Source organism: Aulostomus chinensis, chromosome 9 (assembly GCF_037954235.1).
Source record: "Aulostomus chinensis isolate RoL2024-O1b breed Wild chromosome 9, RoL_Achi_v1.0, whole genome shotgun sequence".
Lineage (NCBI taxonomy): Eukaryota > Metazoa > Chordata > Actinopteri > Syngnathiformes > Aulostomidae > Aulostomus > Aulostomus chinensis.
The window spans coordinates 1,084,349-1,105,000 of NC_141328.1; the positions used below are offsets into that span (position 1 = coordinate 1,084,349).

Genomic DNA, 20,652 nt, shown 5'->3' on the forward strand with positions numbered 1-20,652 from the left:
TGAAAGGAGCGACCACCTGCCAATCACTCAGTCACACGATCACATGGAACTACATACATGTGTCATCTATGACAACACATACCAACATGTGACAAGCACGCCAGCAAACATCGGTGTTGTTTCCATTTATTAAAAGTAATCAATTTCTTGGACTGTTTCAGAACTGCTGGACTACAAGTCACGTGACTCGGACTCACGTCGACTCAAAAGGTGACTTCTAAATTCACTCGTGCCAAAAAAACGCTCCGCCGTGTGTGTGTGTGTGTGTGTGTGTGTGTGTTGGAATGTCAGCTATTCAGCATGCGGCTGCGGGCTGATCCGTGCCCCGCCGGGACAGGCTGCCGCACCGACACGATCACAACTTCCAGTTGGGCTCAGAGGTTTCGGTCTGGTTCGGTTCTGACCAACCAAACACAATTAGAACATCTCCACTTTAAAACTTGCCGCTCCGCGTTTAACGGCAACGGGGACTAAAACCGGGTGAACCGACACGGAAAACGACCGGACGAATAAACTGTGGGAGCCGAACTGAGGAGTTTCGCTCGATGTTCCGAGAACTTGTTGCGTCGCTCCCCTCAGTGACCCAGACCAGGAGAACCCCGCCGAGTCCAGAACGGTTCAATTTGCGAGCGCGAGCCAGACGCGTCGCTGCTGGACACGCCTGGCTCGCGCTCGCTCTCCTTCCTGCGGCTCCGGGACACTCGTAGCCTTCAAGTTCGGGATCCAGATCGCACTCACCTGAGGTCGGTGGGCTCCGCGATCCGTCCGGATCCAACCCGCCCGGAGAAACTTCCCGACTCCCACAGAGAGAAAAACCTCCGCGGTGGAAGCGCGAGCCGCACAACAGGTCCGACAGAGACCCGGCCCCGCCCCGCAGCGCCGAGGGTTTCTGACGCTCCTGTAGGGAATGAAACCAACGACCTGCAGCGGGCGGTCCGGGATCCGGTTCAGCAGCTGAAGATATCAGCAGGTTCAGTTCTACATCAGATCCACCAGTAAACACCAGACCGGTGGATGTTGGAGGTTCAGTTCTACATCAGATCCACCAGTAAACACCAGACCGGTGGATGTTGGAGGTTCAGGTCTACATCAGATCCACCAGTAAACACCAGACCGGTGGATGTTGGAGGTTCAGTTCTACATCAGATCCACCAGTAAACACCAGACCGGTGGATGGTGGAGGTTCAGTTCTACATCAGATCCACCAGTAAACACCAGACCGGTGGATGTTGGAGGTTAAGTTCTACATCAGATCCACCAGTAATACCAGACCGGTGGATGGTGGAGGTTCAGGTCTACATCAGATCCACCAGTAAACACCAGACCGGTGGATGGTGGAGGTTCAGTTCTACATCAGATCCACCAGTAAACACCAGACCGGTGGATGGTGGAGGTTCAGTTCTACATCAGATCCACCAGTAAACACCAGACCGGTGGATGATGGAGGTTCAGTTCTACATCAGATCCACCAGTAAACACCAGACCGGTGGATGGTGGAGGTTCAGTTCTACATCAGATCCACCAGTAAACACCAGACCGGTGGATGATGGAGGTTCAGTTCTACATCAGATCCACCAGCAAACACCAGACCGGTGGATGGTGGAGGTTCAGTTCTACATCAGATCCACCAGTAAACACCAGACCGGTGGATGGTGGAGGTTCAGTTCTACATCAGATCCACCAGTAAACACCAGACCGGTGGATGGTGGAGGTTCAGGTCTACATCAGATCCACCAGTAAACACCAGACCGGTGGATGGTGGAGGTTCAGTTCTACATCAGATCCACCAGTAAACACCAGACTGGTGGATGGTGGAGGTTCAGTTCTACATCAGATCCACCAGCAAACACCAGACCGGTGGATGGTGGAGGTTCAGTTCTACATCAAGAAGCCTGAGGCTCAGTGGTGGTGACCTTGAAGTCATGTGACCCTGGTGTAGCTCCTTCATAGCTAACGTTAGCTTAGCACTGCTAACGTAGCATCCAGGCTTCCAGCATCATCAGAGGGTTCATCAGTGAAGATGATCTTGATGAACTGAACCTGGAAGATCATCAACTTCTGTTCACCAGAGCTGATTTACTGGTTCAATCACCACAATCACATGGAGCGATCCTATTGGCTGCTGGGGGCGGAACCAGGAGATGACCACTTCCTGTTGGTGGAGGAACCAGGGGATGACCACTTCCTGTTGGTGGAGGAACCAGGGGATGACCACTTCCTGTTGGTGGAGGAACCAGGGGATGACCACTTCCTGTTGCTGGAGGAACCAGGGGATGACCACTTCCTGTTGCTGGAGGAACCAGGAGATGACCACTTCCTGTTGCTGGAGGAACCAGGAGATGACCACTTCCTGTTGGTGGAGGAACCAGGCGATGACCACTTCCTGCTGGTGGAGGAACCAGGGGATGACCACTTCCTGTTGCTGGAGGAACCAGGGGACGACCACTTCCTGTTGCTGGAGGAACCAGGAGATGACCACTTCCTGTTGGTGGAGGAACCAGGAGATGACCACTTCCTGTTGGAGGAGGAAACAGGAGATGACCACTTCCTGCTGGTGGAGGAACCAGGAGATGACCACTTCCTGCTGGTGGAGGAACCAGGAGATGACCACTTCCTGCTGGTGGAGGAAGGTGGAGGATCCAGGAGATGACCACTTCCTGCTGGTGGAGGAAGGTGGAGGATCCAGGAGATGACCACTTCCTGCTGGTGGAGGAAGGTGGAGGAACCAGGAGATGACCACTTCCTGCTGGTGGAGGAACCTGGAGATGACCACTTCCTGCTGGTGGAGGAACCAGTAGATGACCACTTCCTGCTGGTGGAGGAACCAGGAGATGACCACTTCCTGCTGGTGGAGGAACCAGGAGATGACCACTTCCTGTTGGAGGAGGAAACAGGAGATGACCACTTCCTGCTGGTGGAGGAACCAGGAGATGACCACTTCCTGTTGGTGGAGGAACCAGGAGATGACCACTTCCTGTTGGAGGAGGAAACAGGAGATGACCACTTCCTGCTGGTGGAGGAACCAGGAGATGACCACTTCCTGCTGGTGGAGGAACCAGGATATGACCACTTCCTGCTGGTGGAGGAAGGTGGAGGAACCAGGAGATGACCACTTCCTGCTGGTGGAGGAACCAGGAGATGACCACTTCCTGCTGGTGGAGGAACCAGGAGATGACCACTTCCTGCTGGTGGAGGAAGGTGGAGGATCCAGGAGATGACCACTTCCTGCTGGTGGAGGAAGGTGGAGGAACCAGGAGATGACCACTTCCTGCTGGTGGAGGAACCTGGAGATGACCACTTCCTGCTGGTGGAGGAACCAGTAGATGACCACTTCCTGCTGGTGGAGGAACCAGGAGATGACCACTTCCTGCTGGTGGAGGAACCAGGAGATGACCACTTCCTGCTGGTGGAGGAACCAGGAGATGACCACTTCCTGCTGGTGGAGGAAGGTGGAGGAACCAGGAGATGACCACTTCCTGCTGGTGGAGGAACCAGGAGATGACCACTTCCTGCTGGTGGAGGAACCAGGAGATGACCACTTCCTGCTGGTGGAGGAAGGTGGAGGATCCAGGAGATGACCACTTCCTGCTGGTGGAGGAAGGTGGAGGAACCAGGAGATGACCACTTCCTGCTGGTGGAGGAAGGTGGAGGAACCTGGAGATGACCACTTCCTGCTGGTGGAGGAACCAGGAGATGACCACGTCCTGCTGGTGGAGGAACCAGGAGATGACCACTTCCTGCTGGTGGAGGAACCAGGAGATGACCACTTCCTGCTGGTGGAGGAACCAGGAGATGACCACTTCCTGCTGGTGGAGGAACCAGGAGATGACCACTTCCTGTTGCACTACAGACACACTTCACGTCTGCTTAGCAGGTCTGAGTCATCTTTGAATCTGAGGGTTTGCCTCTGGGCTCTTTCACACCAGAACGATTGTCCGACTGGAGTTGGCGTCCATCTCTCAGAGATAAACTCAATCATAAATTATGAAACTGGCTTTCTGTCGGTGTTGTTCTGACGAACTCTGACATTTCCTTCAAACACACAACTCAGACAGGGGGTTGGGCTACAGGTGACTTCCTGTTTCTGCTTACTGATGCAGTGAGTAACCAACGACAACATGTTTCGCTCCACCGATGTTCACGTTCCACTTCCTTCAGGTGTCAAACTCCTTTCCAGTCGAGCAACTAAAGGATCACTGGTTCGATCCCCTGGTGACCTGTCCAGGGTGAACCCTGCCTCTCGCCCGTTGACGCTGGGATAGGCTCCACCCCCATGAACCGGAATAGAAAATGGACGGAAACAATCAAAAATCAATAATATTGATAATTTTTATTTATTGATTCACAATAAAGATCAGGGCATCCTCCTCCTCCTCTAATATCACGTTTTCTTCATCATTACGCGATAAAATGTGTTTTCCTTATTAAGATACAGATTTCATTGATTTAGTGACCATGTGATTGATCAACGTTGATCAGTTTATCACAAACAGTTTCAGTAAAAACAGCTGATTATACAAAGAATAAAAGATTCAAATCGGCACATTTGAAAAAATTTGTTTGTCATGACCTCAGACCTCAGCATGGGTCGACTACCTTGGTGGTCATGTGACTATCTTGAAGACGGCTGTGTGGACATCAGACACAGGTCAAATAGGAAGTCATTTCACAGGATTTTCAGAGTAAAGTAACAGCTGGTTTCAGATGACAACATGTAAAAATATCATCTGATTCTTAGGTGTGTGAGCTCTTTAACCTTTGACCTTCGCCTGCGCAGCTGTCAGGCGGAGGTCTGATGTGAATCTTTCTTTATTTATCCATCAATCATCTCACATCTGATGATCAGCTGGTTTGTTTTCAGAACAGAAGCTGGGGCACATGCTAACATGAGCTCACTAGCTTTAGCTGGCTAGCATTAGCTTGAGAGCAATAGAATGGGGAGCAGTTCAGAGATTACATACTTTTCTCTCTCAGTTGTTTAGAGACACGGACGCAGCAGCTCCAGCAGCAGCAGCAGCTCCAGCAGGAGCTCCAGCAGCAGCAGCAGCAGCTCCAGCAGGAGCTCCAGCAGCAGCAGCAGCAGCTCCAGCAGGAGCTCCAGCAGCAGCAGCAGGAGCTCCAGCAGGAGCTCCTGCAGCAGCAGCAGCAGCAGCAGCAGCTCCAGCAGGAGCTCCAGCAGCAGCAGCAGCTCCAGCAGGAGCTCCAGCAGCAGCAGCAGCAGCTCCAGCAGCAGCAGCAGCAGCTCCAGCAGCAGCAGCTCCAGCAGCAGCAGCAGCAGCTCCAGCAGCAGCAGCAGCAGCTCCAGCAGCAGCTCCAGCAGCAGCAGCAGCAGCAGCAGCAGCTCCAGCAGCAGCAGCAGCAGCTCCAGCAGCAGCTCCAGCAGCAGCAGCAGCAGCAGCAGCAGCTCCAGCAGCAGCAGCAGCAGCAGCAGCAGCTCCAGCAGCAGCAGCAGCAGCAGCAGCAGCAGCAGCAGCTCCAGCAGGAGCTCCAGCAGCAGCTCCAGCAGCAGCAGCAGCAGCTCCAGCAGCAGCAGCAGCAGCAGCAGCAGCAGCAGCAGCAGCTCCAGCAGCAGCAGCAGCAGCAGTAGCTCCAGCAGCAGCAGCAGCAGCAGCAGCAGCTCCAGCAGGAGCTCCAGCAGCAGCAGCAGCAGCTCCAGCAGCAGCAGCAGCAGCTCCAGCAGCAGCAGCAGCAGCAGCAGCAGCTCCAGCAGGAGCTCCAGCAGCAGCTCCAGCAGCAGCTCCAGCAGCAGCTCCAGCAGCAGCAGCAGCAGCAGCAGCTCCAGCAGCAGCAGCTCCAGCAGCAGCAGCAGCAGCAGCAGCAGCTCCAGCAGCAGCAGGGCTCTGCTCTTCTGATGGGAGTCATATGACTTCCATTATATTCAGTCTATGATGATAATTGTTGTCCTCGTCATTTAAACACTCCCCCCCCCCCCATGTATTTATCATCTTTAACTTTTTATCTACAAGCAAGTTAGTGACATCGTCAGTAAACCAACAGGAGCAGACCCTGAGTCTCCTCCCGTCAGCCATATTAACTCTCAGGGACTCTGAATTATGAATTAGCTTCTTTAACGTTTGATGTTCTGTTTGTGGGCTGCTGCCGCTGCTATCTGTCACTATTTCTTCTTGTTGTCACAGTTTAAAACGCTGTTTGAAGTCGTGTGTCGGCGTCTCTTTGAAGCTGGCGGATTACGAGGTGACAGCAAGGGACTTTTGTTCCCTGAGTTTGTCCTTCAGCAGCTTTTCTCTCCATTTACAGGCTGACGTGAAGCTTTGGAGGACCCGTCGCGGCAGGTGTGTTCAGGTCCTTCAGGCCATTTGGAATCTTTTAAGTGTTTCTTCCAAAGTTTGACAATGTTGTACAAGGTGACATCATAAGAGGAACTGCTACGGTTCAGAAGTGACTCCAGCGTGACAATGACACGGACCACAGGTTCCTGTGTTTTCTTTCGCCACCTGCTTACAGTGTTGGAGGTTAGCCATGATGAGAGCCACGCACTGGACCAGCGGTGAGGTGGACCTGCAGTGAGGTGAACCAGCAGTGGGGTGGACCTGCTAATTTATCGATACTCCAGTTGTCAAACCTCCTCAATCGAAGCGTTCAGGTAATCTGGTGTTGATGAATTAAAGGCTAAAAAACATCCATTTTTAGAAAACCATCTGAGTTTAGAAGCCCCGCCCCCTCGGGAATCTAATCTGGCTGAAGATCTCCTCCGATCTGGAGCCTGAAACCTTTATGTCACCTGATTGACTGAATCAGCCTGAAGATGGATGAAAGGAATCTGTAAATGCATGCTCACTAACATCTCTCCACAGGTTCACCTGCACGCTTCAGTCAAGCCCCTCCCACTGCTGGATTAGGTCCTTTAATCTGGTGACTGTCACCGTCCCAGAATCTATGAATATATGCAGCAGCAGCTGGTGGAGGAGACGCAGCAGAACCACTGAGAAAATTAGAACCTCAACTTGGGTGCTGGTGGCTCCGCCCTCAACATCACTGCTGAGGCACCTCTGGGTAACCTTTGACCCCACAGGGCAGACTGAGGCTGGTGAGCATCAGGGGAGATTCATTCTCAGGGAATCCCCTGAACTAAGAAAGGTTCCAAGTATTCATCCATCCCAACACTGAGCAGACCCACAGCAGCAGGTCACTCACTTCCTCCAGCATGTTGAATGCTGGGATTGAATTGTTTGTTCCTGAAAAGGTCATAATTTGATCTTTTGGGACGGTGCAGGGTGCCGAGCGTTCGGACCGCCCAGCGTGAGCCGATGGGTGTCGAGGGAAACATTGGAGTACTGGTTTGATGTCCAGATTACAGGAACTTCAGTGGTAGCAGTACGACTACCAGCACAATACTGGCTGGACATACACACGTCTACATTTCGCTCACTGCCTTCATCCTTCAGAGTTCCTTCCGCCATGTTTGAGCTGAAGTGTGTTGGGACTGCGCCGCACCTGTTGGGCTGTCCATCCAAAACTGACCCTGCTCATCAGGAAGGGTACCGCTAACATCCTGGTCACATTTCATCCTTCGCCCAGATGTTGTCCTCCATCTCACACGGATCATCAGGGTAACCACGGAAACAGTATGAAAGGTCTTAACAAAAGCTAAACTAAAATCTGGGGATGAGCTCCTGACAGCAGCGCGTCCGTCCAAAGGGTTAAACCCTGAAAATCACTTTCATATCAGTTTCAGTCACATGACGCACCTGCTGAGTGTGCATCTCCATGGCAACCAGTAAAAACTCAAGAGAGTGACTCCTCTTCACCGGAGGTGGCCTCCCCCTCCCGCTCACCCAGGAGGACGCACAGCTCCGCCAGCCGCTGTTGCATCTTGGGAATTCCCGACAGCTGATTCTCCAGACGCTGCTTCTCCTCCTGAAACAGACGAGTGTTTCAGTGAAGTTCCACTCTCATCCATTATGTGCCGCAGGCGTGCAGTTGCCACGGTCGCCATGGTTACAAGCAGCCTCTGCAGGTCAGAGCTGAGCTCTGCAGCGCCGCCTCGGGAGTCACGTTAGTTTGAGTTTGAGGGATCACGTGTGTTACATGATCAGAGGGCTGAGTGTGTGCAAAGACTTCTGGGTATTCAAGAACACGTGTGGGTTTGGATCGACACATGACACAGATGTGACGATAACCTGCTCTGATGAACTGGTCTGGGAAAACACACATCTGATGAAAGAGAACATATCAGTCAACATTTTCCATGACAAACTAGAGCCTGAAAACAATTAAAATTGTAACTTTGAATTGAATTGATGACGTTGTTTGGCTGCTCATCGTCTCCAGGGGCGGGCGCTGCTCTCAGGACCTGAGACCTCTGCTCGCTAGCGTGGCACAAGGAACGACCTCGCCTGCAGTAAGGTTACCAGGGTTGTGTCTGACATTTGTTGAAGAATGCAGAACTACTATTTGACATAGTAAGACGGACCTGCAGAGACAGACGAGTGGACGCATCCAGACGCTCGAACCGCCACCCTCCTTCTCCATCAAATTGCAGGAGGTGGGAGTGGTACTTCCTTTTAGAGGGGAGAGAAGAAGAGGTGAGGCCGAGGCAGCATCCAGCATCTTGGAGCTCTGCTGCCTCCTGCTGGCTGCTAATGAAATGTGTGTGTGTGTGTGTGTGTGTGTGTGTGCGTGCGTGTGTGTGTTCTCACCACAGTGAGGGTCTGTGGGTGATTGACAGCAGGGCAATGCCAGCATCTTTGGCAGCCTGGAAGATGCTGCCCTCCACATCGATGCTAACGGCGCTGGTACACTCGTCCAGCAGCGCGTATCTTGGTCTGGGGGAGACACACAGCTCAGGGCAGGAAACACACACTCTCCCTTGTGATGGCGAGGCAGTTACCGGTGGTAGAACATGCGCGCCATCCCCATCCTCTGCTTCTCTCCGCCAGACAAGACGTCCTTCCAGTCGCTGACGGCCTCCCAACCTGACACACAGACGATCAGCTGATTGGAGGATGAGGACAAACTGCTTGGCTCAGTTTCAGGGTTGGACGGTAATGTCCCGACATTAACAGGCGACCAGCCAACTCCAAATAAAGAAACCATGAAGTCACTGCAGTTCCACTCATCACCATAGGGGGGCCGCTGGCCACTTCAGCAGTGAGATGTTCCAGTTTGATTCCCTCAACATCATTAAAACATTCATTAACAAGCAACAACTCGATCACATCATCACAATGTATGATCGCTACTCCTGCATCCTTAACACACACACACACACACACGCGCACACACACACACACGCACACACACTGACCTCCCTCTCTGTCCAGGATGTAGAGCAGGTGGACTGTACGAAGGATCTCCTCCAGACCTGCGTCAGAGATTCCTTTCTGTACCATCTCCTCCAGTGAGTCGGGATAGATCACCTGGTCTCTGAGGGTCCCCTCTGACATGTAGGGTCTGTAGAGACCACAGGATTATGTCAATACTACTGTAGAACTGCAGTACTGCAGGTACAGACCCAATCAGCTTGAGATACTTGGCGTTCAAGACCCAGACCACCAGGAGACCCACAACATAACAGGTTATATCAGGTTAAATCAGACCATGTCAGAGTTCACCGGGTTAGATCAGGGTCGATCAGGTTACTCCAAAGACCTGCAGCTGTACCTCTGAGGGATGTAGAACATGTTCTGTGGTTCTGGACGGAACAGGACTCCTCCATACACAGGCCAGAGTCCACTGAGGATCCTGAACAGAGAACTCTTCCCACATCCATTCGGACCCGTGATCAACACGTTCATCCCCTCATCCACCTGAGACAGAGACAAACACACGGTTTCAAACCAACACAAGAAACAAACATCTCCGCGCCGAGTGTGAAGAGCAGCGGCTCATCCCGCCACACACGGCTGAGACGGCTCAGCTGCCCGGACCCAGAACTCTGACCAACCCTGGACGGTTTCTCCTTGACTGCAAGCGCCGCTCGAGTCCCTCCAAAAACACGCGCAGTGAGCCAAGAATGCTTCACTGCTGCTAAGCAATGCGCCGTTTTAGTTTGACTGGTAAATGAATCTTGGCCTCATAATTTGCTGGTGTGTCGGATTCCAGATCATTTGAGTGGCGTGGAGGATCTTCAGTTGAGGAGCCACACGGGCCACGTCAGTCTGGGATCAATACTTGAGAGCTGATCAGTTCGTCGAATAGCTCCAGTGTTCCATTTGACACCAGTGATTCATTGAATCGCATAACTGAGACGTCAGTCATGCTGAAGGTGACGACAATCAGAGACACCGGACCAATCACAGAGCTCCTCCTGGGTCAAAGGTTAAGAGCCAGACAACAGAGAGGAGGTTCTCTTTTCTTCAATGTTCTTCTTCTTCTGCTCGGACATGTTTCCATGTCTGCTTCCTGCTCCGCGAACCACAGGAATTCCAATCTATAAATCACTCATTGTGTGTCCGCACGAACAGGAACACACACACACACACACACACACACAGGGTGCCAGTACACGTAAGTAGCTCCAGTCTGACCTTTGACCTCAGCCAGAGACAGACAGAGGAAACACTGATGGACAGAGAGATGAGAGCGCTGAGCAATGACATCATGACTGTCCTGTAGAACGCAGAACAACACTGACACCTCCTGGTCGACATCACACACAATGTGTCCCTAGCAAGCTGTGAGTGTGTGTGTGTGTGTGTGTGTGTGTGTGTGTGTGTGAGCATGTGTGTGTTTGTGAGCGTGTGTGTGTATGCATGTGTGTGAGCGTGTGTGTTTGTGAGCGTGTGTGTGTGAGCGTGTGTTTATGTGTGTTTATGTGTGAGCGTGTGTGTGTGTGTGTGTGTGTGTGTGTGTGTAGCAGGTATCCGTTCCCTTGTGGTCTTCAGTGAGGGCTCCCCCTTCAGCTCAGCTTCGTGGTTCAGCTTTGGAGGCTAAAATTGTTGTTTTGTATCAAAGGTCAGACCAAAGCCCTTCAGCGGTTTTGGTGTCTTTCGTATTTCGACCCCTTGAGTCCAGGCCAGGTGTTTTCAACCTTCTTCATGTTCTGGACTCATTTGAAGTGATGCTGCTCTGTGAGGACGCTTCCTTCTAGAGGGACTAAAATCATCATAAAAAGATCGTTTCACTTATTTTGTGCCACCCTATTCACATATTTTTAAGATGTTTGTTTTTGTCAGTTCTTCGGTCCTTCTTTGTCCTTGAGAACAAAGTCTGAGTAAATTAGCAACATTTCAGTAAAAGTGATCAAAACATTCTGAGAAAATGACTCTAAAACAAGCAGAAAACATTCCATAATCTTAATCTGTGCACTTTATGTCTTGATTTGGTGGAAGCAGTGGAGAGAGACAGGAACTGACGGCCATTATGAAATGAGCTATAAACTCGTATCAGAACGTTAGCGAGAAAAATGATGAAAGAAAACTCCATGTTTGGTTCTTGAATCAGACCAACGGGCCGGATCGTGCTTCCATGCCGGTCCAAGTGCCGCTGGATATGGAAATCAGTGCCGTCTGCTGAAGTTGAAGGCTGAAGCTGCTGAGGAAGCACTGGAATCTGATGTTCTTAACTTCATCTCGTTTAGTTCCTGGATGTCTTTGCGTGTACGTGCACGTGTGCTACCTGGATGTTGAGGCTGGACACCACTACGTCCCCGGTGGGTGTGATGATTGGCAGGTTCTCACAGCGAATCCCCTTCTCCACACTGACCACCTGGCCTGCAACAACATGCCACTGTATGAAGCTGATGTCACACCTGCCGTAGATCAGCTCGCTACGCGACATAATGACTGTAGTAACACTGGCAGGTGGAAGAGCACAACTGTGATGTCATCAACACAAAGCTCTGCTGGCGTGTTCTGCTTCCTCGCTGTCGCAACATTCAAAGGGTCACACTGATGACCTTTCTATGAGGTTTGGATGCGTCACACCAGCACGCGTCTGCTCCCACCTCTGATCTCCAGACGGCCACACACTCTCTGGCCGTGTTGCATCATGGCGCCACCTGCTGCCAGCTCCTGGTCCCTGTCAGCAGATCGGCGGTAGATTCCCTTCCTCACATCTTCAAAAACATCCAGCAGCTCAGAGACGCGAGCGGTGTAACCAGCCAGCTCAGTGACCTGCAGGACAGAGAGCGCCGTTCACGTGCCAGTGCGTCTTGTGTTCTCCGATGTTTAGGACAGGTTAGAGGACATTCAGGAAGCCATTCAGGAGCAACAGCTGTTTTAGTTTGGGTTTGTTCATCAAGCGTTTGCTCCGTTCCTGCGGAGGAGGCTGGAAAAGTGACCCACCTGCTCAAGTTGAGTTCCTGATCGCGATGTTTTGTTACTAGTTGGTTAAATGTTAACTAGCTGAGTGTATAAGTTATAGTGATTTAACAACTGTTGTGAACGATTGTATCAGTGACGGAGGCGAGAGCAGCAGAAGGGGGAGGAGTCACAGGATGCACCTCCTTATATGAGCTCATGATCCGCTCCACGGCATCGGCTCCGGCGTTGAGCAGGTTTCTGGCTGTCGTGAAGGCCTGCGTCCTCTCGCTCACCAGCTCCTCCTCCTTCATCACCATCGCAGCCTGCTTCACCTCCTCAGAGTCTGGTGACATCACAGCAGCAGAGGTCAGGAGGATTTATGTGGCTATTATAAACCGTTACACCGCAGTCATGTGGTGTTCACCACATCAGGACAGATCTGTTGATGGTACACTGGGTCTGAAGGCAAAATGGAGTTGCTAGCAGAAAGTTAGCAACAATAAACACTTTTCAACATGCAGAAATGGATCAATAAGCAGAGCAAACATGCAGCATCATGGATCGCCCACGCTGGAGCGCTAAAACAGGCTGCATGGACGCATGGCAGCCACAGACAGGAAACACTCACACTGTCATGGCAACGGTTGTAGAGGTGTAACACCAGCGGTTTTCACAAAAACATCAACACTTGGTGCCAGTGTACAGATAGCACGTAGGAACACACAGAGGAAGTATCATAATATATTGAAGTATCAACACTCTGTCCAACCCCGTCTTTATCATTTGGTACATTTTGTGTGTGTTGTTCGTTTACCATATTTGGAGTACCCGGTGGCCGTGATGATGGGCACGGCGACCATCACCAGGCCCGACGCGCTCCACACGTACTTCATGAGGAACTGTTCCAGCATGACGTACCAGAGACGCTTCAGCAGGATCTGATGGATCTGAGACGACAAGGACGTGTAGCTCCGCTGCAGCTGGGCCAACTCCACCTACGAATCAAACACACCCCAACAGTCGGACCAGTGAGGTGCAAATCAAACACACCTCAAAAGTTACTCAAATCCAGCGACATCAGTCAGGTTATTATCAGCGCAACAGTGGATCTGTTACTGTGTCCAGCAGGGGGCGTGGCTTCACATTCAGGCTCACCTTGTGTCCTCCGTAGAAGGCAATCTCTTCCGAGTTGGCGATGATGCGGGAGTGCATGTACCTCAGTTCTCCCTTCCTTCGCGCCTCCTCCGCCACCAGCTTCCCAAATCGAGGTGAACAGGAACGCAGGACCTTGGCGGTGAGCGCCACCACCAGGCCAGCGATGACAGACGGCCATGTGGTGTTGGCTCCTGCAGAAAAAAAGCACTGAGTGATTCTCATCTGGAGTTGAAGAGTTGTGTGCTTGACATTTAGACTCTGACCTTTGGAGTGGGCGGTGCGCAGCAGCGTGTAGCAGGTGACCACCACATCCAGGATGGGTTTAGTCAGGTTGGAGTACAGATGCGCAATGGAGGCTGAAAACATGACCATGTCCTCAGTGAGAGACTGATCAGGGTTGGACAGACGACCGTCCATGTTGCTGACTCTGTAGTAGGTCTTAGACACACACACACACACACACACACACACACACACACACACACACACTAGAGGTCAGTGAAGCAGCTCTGCTGAGGCTCTCCCTCCAGTTGGTGTCAAGTCCACGGTGAAACTGGTTGGTCCTCATCTTCACTGCTCTTCAAGTCCACTGATATCAATGAAGAATCAGACATTTTCAACTCCTCTTTCTCACCGTGGTCTCTCGTGTCCACTGGTCTACCAGGGTTATCCAGCACAGTAGCAAAGACGCTAATGGCTACAAAAACGCGTTTACTTCACTCCTTTACTGGCTCCTAACAACGCATAGGTGCCACATGACTGGAGGAAACAAAGCGTTATGATGAGGTGATAATTAGCCTACAACCTTTGCTCATGGGCTGCACGGTGGAGCAGTGGTCCTCCCTGTGGCCCCCATCAAGAAGGTTGTGGGTGGAGCCCCGGCTGCAGCACGGGGTCTTTCTGTGTGAGTCTCCATGTTCTCCCTGTTCCTGCTGGGTTCTCTCTGGTACTCCAGCTTCCTCCACAGTCCAAAGACATCAAGAGGGGACGAGGCTGATTGATTCTCTAAATTGACCGTAGGTGTGAATGTGAGTGTGAATGGTTGTTCGTCTCTGTGTGTTGGCCCTGCGATGGACTGGTGACCTGTCCAGGGTGAACCCCGCCTCTCGCCCGTAGATGCTGGGATAGGCTCCACCCCCCCGTCCCTTACTAGTGAGGAATAAGCGGAAGATGACGATGACCTTTGCTCATGTCCAACAACAAGAGTGTCACTTTGTGGTGAAACCGTCAAACTTCCACATCCTGGGACGTGACATAGCCGCTCTCTTTCGGCGGCTCAGCTTCCAAACGCGTCTCTAAGATCAGAGATCTTAATTCTTTATCAGCAACAGTGAAAATGTTCCAACACGACGGAAACCCCGATGTCGAAGGAAGTGATGTAATGTGGGTGTGTCTTCAGTCATGACTTTGATCTGTAGCATGTAAACCAGGAGATGATGGAATATTCTAGGAGACGCTTGTGTAAACACCTCAGTGGAAATATGGTCTGAATGACAATCAGGTCACTCGTCAGATTCTTGTGGCCGTGACCTCGCCAGCACCAGAGGACGGCCAGGAACGTCACAGTCAAAGCCACAATTCGGAAAATACACTTATTTTATTTGCAGGAAGATAAAAAAAAACTAAGGAAAACTGCGATAAATATTGGATGTAATATTTGGTCAACAGCCACTGACAGCCCGAGACTCTCGGACCTGACCTTTGACCTGCCAAGATGAAAATGACTCGTGATGGAAGCGTGTTAGCTGACGCTCCGTGTGAGCGGCTGCAGGATGCGATGTTAACATCTGTGTGTCTTACCTGGTTGCTGAAGTACAGCTGGTAGGCGTGGTTCACCAGACGGCTCCTGAACCGGAGGGTCAGCTGGCCTTCCAGGAATCTGATGGCGCTGTTGATGAAAGTGGCAGGAACGGCGACCAGCAGCCACTTGGAGAGCTGGAGCACGAAGGCCTGCGGATCCTTCTGCACGATGCACTTGACGATCACACCTGGACGAGCAATAGCTTTGATTATTAGGTGACAGACGTGAAGCCACTAGGAGCTGATGGTGTGGCGCTGACCAGCTGAACCTTTCCAACTCTTCCGTTGAAGAGGAAACTCGCTGGCCAGCGTTGACCATGGGGTCAATGATGGGAGGAGTTTTAACGTGGAATTGTGGATCTGCGCTGAACAAAACAGGAGCAAGCTAACAAGCTAGCAGCTGCCCTGACACTGAGCTGAGCAGCTTTGCCTGCTTCCTCTGCCACTTCAAAACTTTAAAAATGAAAAAGCTTTCCAGAATAAAAGCATAGACTCATTATGACAGTCCCTTGGAAGTTCTTATCCCATCTGTCACCATCACCCCCTGGGAAGGCGTCTCTCTTGTTTTTTAAGAAGAAATTCCGTTCAAACATCACAAAATCGTGAGTGTGATGAGTTCCTGAAGCAGAGGCGGCGGAGGGCCGCGCCGGCCAGGCGGTGTCGTTCCTCCTCTCAGTTGCTGGGGGTGTTCGTGAATCTGATGTCCTAAAGGTCTTGACTGAACCCTGAACACTTGAATCAGGCGGCTCCATCCTTATCATCTCATTGGAATCAGAAGTTGGGAACACATCTGCAACACTGATCTTTGGGGTTTTCCCACAACAATAACAGGTACGTGTGGCGCGATCAGGACACTGAAACATTCCTCGGCCTCATCCATGAAAGGTTTTGTCTCTGGTTCGGAGCCTCTGCAGCCTTGTTCAGGTGCGTTTCCTCCACTAACGTCTCTGATGGATGAGCAAAGTTTATTTTCTCCAGCAACACGATGGACACTCGCCGACTTCTGTGTTTCTTGCTTTTTCTTTTTGTAAACTTCACAAGTTTCACTTCAGAATGAGGCTGAAACAGGCAACTGACCGTCCAGAGCAGCAACGTAGATGGACAGGAAGGTCCTGGACATCAGAGTGAGGGAGTGCAGGACGAGCAGGCCCACTTCTGGACACAGTAACCGTGGAAACAAGAGCTTCAGCAACCGAGACAGTCGGAGGACAAACTCCCTGTTGACTGATGGAGACCTGCACACACACACACACACGCACACGCACACAGATAAACACATCTTGTACACAACTAGAACCATCAAATCCACGTAAACACAGTCAGTGACAGTCTCCTAATACGGTGACCCAACCCTGTCAAAAGGTCTGCCTCCAGCCTAGACCCTGGTCTGACCTGAACCTAGACCCTGGTCTGACCTGAACCTAGACCCAGGTATGACCTGAACCTAGACCCTGGTCTGACCTGAACCTAGACCCTGGTCTGATCTGAACCTAGACCCAGGTATGACCTGAACCTAGACCCTGGTCTGACCTGAACCTAGACCCAGGTATGACCTGAACCTAGACCCTGGTCTGACCTGAACCTAGACCCTGGTCTGACCTGAACCTAGACCCAGGTATGACCTGAACCTAGACCCTGGTCTGACCTGAACCTAGACCCTGGTCTGACCTGAACCTAGACCCAGGTATGACCTGAACCTAGACCCAGGTATGACCTGAACCTAGACCCTGGTCTGACCTGAACCTAGACCCAGGTATGACCTGAACCTAGACCCAGGTCTGACCTGAACCTAGACCCAGGTCTGACCTGAACCTAGACCCAGGTATGACCTGAACCTAGACCCTGGTCTGACCTGAACCTAGACCCAGGTCCGATCTCAACCTAGACCCTGGTCTGACCTAAACCTAGAGCCAGGTCTGACCTGAACCTAGACCCAGGTCTGATCTCAACCTAGACCCTGGTCTGACCTGAACCTAGAGCCAGGTCTGACCTGAACCTAGACCCAGGTATGACCTGAACCTAGACCCAGGTCTGACCTGAACCTAGACCCAAGTCTGATCTGAACCTAGACCCTGGTCTGACCTGAACCTAGACCCTGGTATGACCTGAACCTAGACCCAGGTATGACCTGAACCTAGACCCAGGTCTGACCTGAACCGAGACCCAGGTCTGACCTGAACCTAGACCCTGGTCTGACCTGAACCTAGACCCAGGTCCGATCTGAACCTAGACCCAGGTCTGATCTGAACCTAGACCCAGGTCCGATCTGAACCTAGACCCAGGTCTGATCTCAACCTAGACCCTGGTCTGACCTAAACCTACAGCCAGGTCTGACCTGAACCTAGAACCAGGTCTGATCTCAACCTAGACCCTGGTCTGACCTGAACCTAGAGCCAGGTCTGACCTGAACCTAGACCCAGGTATGACCTGAACCTAGACCCAGGTCTGACCTGAACCTAGACCCAAGTCTGATCTGAACCTAGACCCTGGTCTGACCTGAACCTAGACCCTGGTCTGACCTGAACCTAGACCCTGGTCTGAACTGAACCTAGACCCTGGTCTGACCTGAACCTAGACCCTGGTCTGACCTGAACCTAGACCCAGGTCCGATTTGAACCTAGACCCTGGTCTGACCTGAACCTATACCCAGGTCTGACCTGAACCTAGACCCAGGTCTGACCTGAACCTAGACCCAAGTCTGATCTGAACCTAGACCCTGGTCTGACCTGAACCTAGACCCTGGTCTGAACTGAACCTAGACCCTGGTCCGACCTGAACCTAGACCCTGGTCCGACCTGAACCTAGACCCAGGTCCGATTTGAACCTAGACCCAGGTCTGAGCTGAACCTATACCCAGGTCTGACCTGAACCTAGACCCTGGTCTGACCTGAACCTAGACCCAGGTATGACCTGAACCTAGACCCAGGTCTGATCTCAACCTAGACCCTGGTCTGACCTGAACCTAGAGCCAGGTCTGACCTGAACCTAGACCCAGGTATGACCTGAACCTAGACCCAGGTCTGACCTGAACCTAGACCCAAGTCTGACCTGAACCTAGAGCCAGGTCTGACCTGAACCTAGACCCAGGTATGACCTGAACCTAGACCCAGGTCTGACCTGAACCTAGACCCAAGTCTGATCTGAACCTAGACCCTGGTCTGACCTGAACCTAGACCCTGGTCTGACCTGAACCTAGACCCTGGTCTGATCTGAACCTAGACCCTGGTCTGACCTGAACCTAGACCCTGGTCTGACCTGAACCTAGACCCAGGTCCGATTTGAACCTAGACCCTGGTCTGACCTGAACCTATACCCAGGTCTGACCTGAACCTAGACCCAGGTCTGACCTGAACCTAGACCCAGGTATGACCTGAACCTAGACCCAAGTCTGATCTGAACCTAGACCCTGGTCTGACCTGAACCTAGACCCTGGTCTGACCTGAACCTAGACCCAGGTCCGATCTCAACCTAGACCCTGGTCTGACCTAAACCTAGAGCCAGGTCTGACCTGAACCTAGACCCAGGTCTGACCTGAACCTAGACCCTGGTCTGACCTGAACCTAGAGCCAGGTCTGACCTGAACCTAGACCCAGGTATGACCTGAACCTAGACCCAGGTCTGACCTGAACCTAGACCCAAGTCTGATCTGAACCTAGACCCTGGTCTGACCTGAACCTAGACCCTGGTATGACCTGAACCTAGACCCAGGTATGATCTGAACCTAGACCCAGGTCTGACCTGAACCTAGACCCAGGTATGACCTGAACCTAGACCCTGGTCTGACCTGAACCTAGACCCAGGTCCGATCTGAACCTAGACCCAGGTCCGATCTGAACCTAGACCCAGGTCTGACCTGAACCTAGACCCAAGTCTGATCTGAACCTAGACCCTGGTCTGACCTGAACCTAGACCCTGGTCTGACCTGAACCTAGACCCTGGTCTGAACTGAACCTAGACCCTGGTCTGACCTGAACCTCGACCCTGGTCTGACCTGAACCTAGACCCAGGTCCGATTTGAACCTAGACCCTGGTCTGACCTGAACCTACACCCAGGTCTGACCTGAACCTAGACCCAGGTCTGACCTGAACCTAGACCCAGGTCTGACCTGAACCTAGACCCAAGTCTGATCTGAACCTAGACCCTGGTCTGACCTGAACCTAGACCCTGGTCTGACCTGAACCTAGACCCTGGTCTGAACTGAACCTAGACCCTGGTCCGACCTGAACCTAGACCCTGGTCCGACCTGAACCTAGACCCAGGTCCGATTTGAACCTAGACCCTGGTCTGACCTGAACCTATACCCAGGTCTGACCTGAACCTAGACCCAAGTCTGATCTGAACCTAGACCCTGGTCTGACCTGAACCTAGACCCTGGTCTGACCTGAACCTAGACCCTGGTCTGAACTGAACCTAGACCCTGGTCCGACCTGAACCTGGACCCTGGTCTGACCTGAACCTAGACCCTCTCATACTCAGAAATGGTACTGACTCAAGGTCTCCTCCTGTCCCCAAGCACTCACAGAGATGCTCCGGTTTCAACAAATAAAGGTTTTGAATTTACTTCAAATGAACAGAAAAGTTCTCCGGGCTGACTTCAAACAACGGGCAAATAAAAGAGGTTGTTTACAGGAAGATGAACCATCACTCCTCACTCCATCAGCACAGGAGACCGACCCCAAACCAGCCGTCCCCCAATCACAGGGGGACGGCCTGATCAGGAGGGGGACGGGAGCAGCAACACATACAAGTTATCCTCAACAGTCATCATCGTCCTTTGTGCTTCCAAAGAATTCAAATTATCATTTAATTAATACAAATAGGCCCCAACATCCACTCACAAGGACAAATGTGAGATGCAGGAACACACACACACAGATACAGACACACACACACACCTGCTGTCACTCTTCTGTCTGCTGTTGTCCACAGAGCTGGAGGAGCAGTTGGCATCACCCACAGGGAGTTTAGCCCCGCCCAGCTCTTTCCCTGCTGCACTCTTCTGAAAGACACACGACCATAATTACTCAGCATGGGTCAGTGTACGCCGCCGTTCTGGTGACTAACTTACCGCTATTTTCTAATTCTTGAGAGTTGGTGGCATAAGAACATGTAATGTCATCCACGTGTGTCTGTCTGTGTGTCCATGCATGTGTGTCTATCTGCGTGTCTGTGTATGTGTGTCTGTCTGCGTGTCCGTGTATGTGTGTCTGTCTGCATGTCCGTGTATGTGAGTCTGTCTGTGTGTCCGTGCATGTGTGTCTGTCTGCGTGTCCGTGTATGTATGTCTGTCTGCGTGTCCGTGCATGTGCTGCTCACCTGGAGCTTCTTCCACACGTACGGGGCTATTTTCCTGATGGCGTAGGCAGCGAGCAGAGCTGTTGTCAGCCTCCTGAGCCGCGAGCTCCGCCTCAGCTGAGCCGGCAGCTTCTGATAGACCAGCTGCATGATGACAGACAGCGGACTTCCACCAATCAGAGGAGAAACGCAGCA

The 20,652-nt window shown here is 52.0% G+C and overlaps 2 protein-coding genes across 5 annotated transcripts in view; both read right to left on the reverse strand.

Moving 5' to 3' along the window:
• plxnb3 (plexin B3) overlaps positions 1–947 on the reverse strand; it is a 65,619-nt gene extending 64,672 nt beyond the window's left edge. Inside the window, exon 1 of the mRNA XM_086212939.1 lies at positions 739–947. The gene's annotated coding sequence lies outside the window, so the exon portion shown is untranslated. The remainder of the gene's footprint in view (positions 1–738) is intronic.
• A 4,793-nt stretch (positions 948–5,740) lies between these two features.
• The window catches only part of abcd1 (ATP-binding cassette, sub-family D (ALD), member 1), a 20,792-nt gene continuing 5,880 nt past the window's right edge, over positions 5,741–20,652 (reverse strand). For all 4 annotated transcript variants that reach the window (XM_086212943.1, XM_086212940.1, XM_086212942.1 and 1 more), the window contains exons 2-17: positions 20,479–20,652; positions 20,058–20,161; positions 16,239–16,396; positions 15,162–15,349; positions 13,625–13,799; positions 13,362–13,552; positions 13,021–13,201; positions 12,407–12,549; positions 11,909–12,077; positions 11,581–11,675; positions 9,625–9,770; positions 9,269–9,414; positions 8,852–8,936; positions 8,661–8,786; positions 8,435–8,522; positions 5,741–7,878 (exon numbers count right to left, since the gene is read on the reverse strand). The exon at positions 20,479–20,652 is cut by the window's right edge. In XM_086212943.1, the coding sequence (XP_086069069.1) occupies positions 7,747–7,878; positions 8,435–8,522; positions 8,661–8,786; positions 8,852–8,936; positions 9,269–9,414; positions 9,625–9,770; positions 11,581–11,675; positions 11,909–12,077; positions 12,407–12,549; positions 13,021–13,201; positions 13,362–13,552; positions 13,625–13,799; positions 15,162–15,349; positions 16,239–16,396; positions 20,058–20,161; positions 20,479–20,607 (2,256 nt within the window). In that variant the 5' untranslated portion in view covers positions 20,608–20,652 and the 3' untranslated portion in view covers positions 5,741–7,746. The remainder of the gene's footprint in view (positions 7,879–8,434; positions 8,523–8,660; positions 8,787–8,851; positions 8,937–9,268; positions 9,415–9,624; positions 9,771–11,580; positions 11,676–11,908; positions 12,078–12,406; positions 12,550–13,020; positions 13,202–13,361; positions 13,553–13,624; positions 13,800–15,161; positions 15,350–16,238; positions 16,397–20,057; positions 20,162–20,478) is intronic.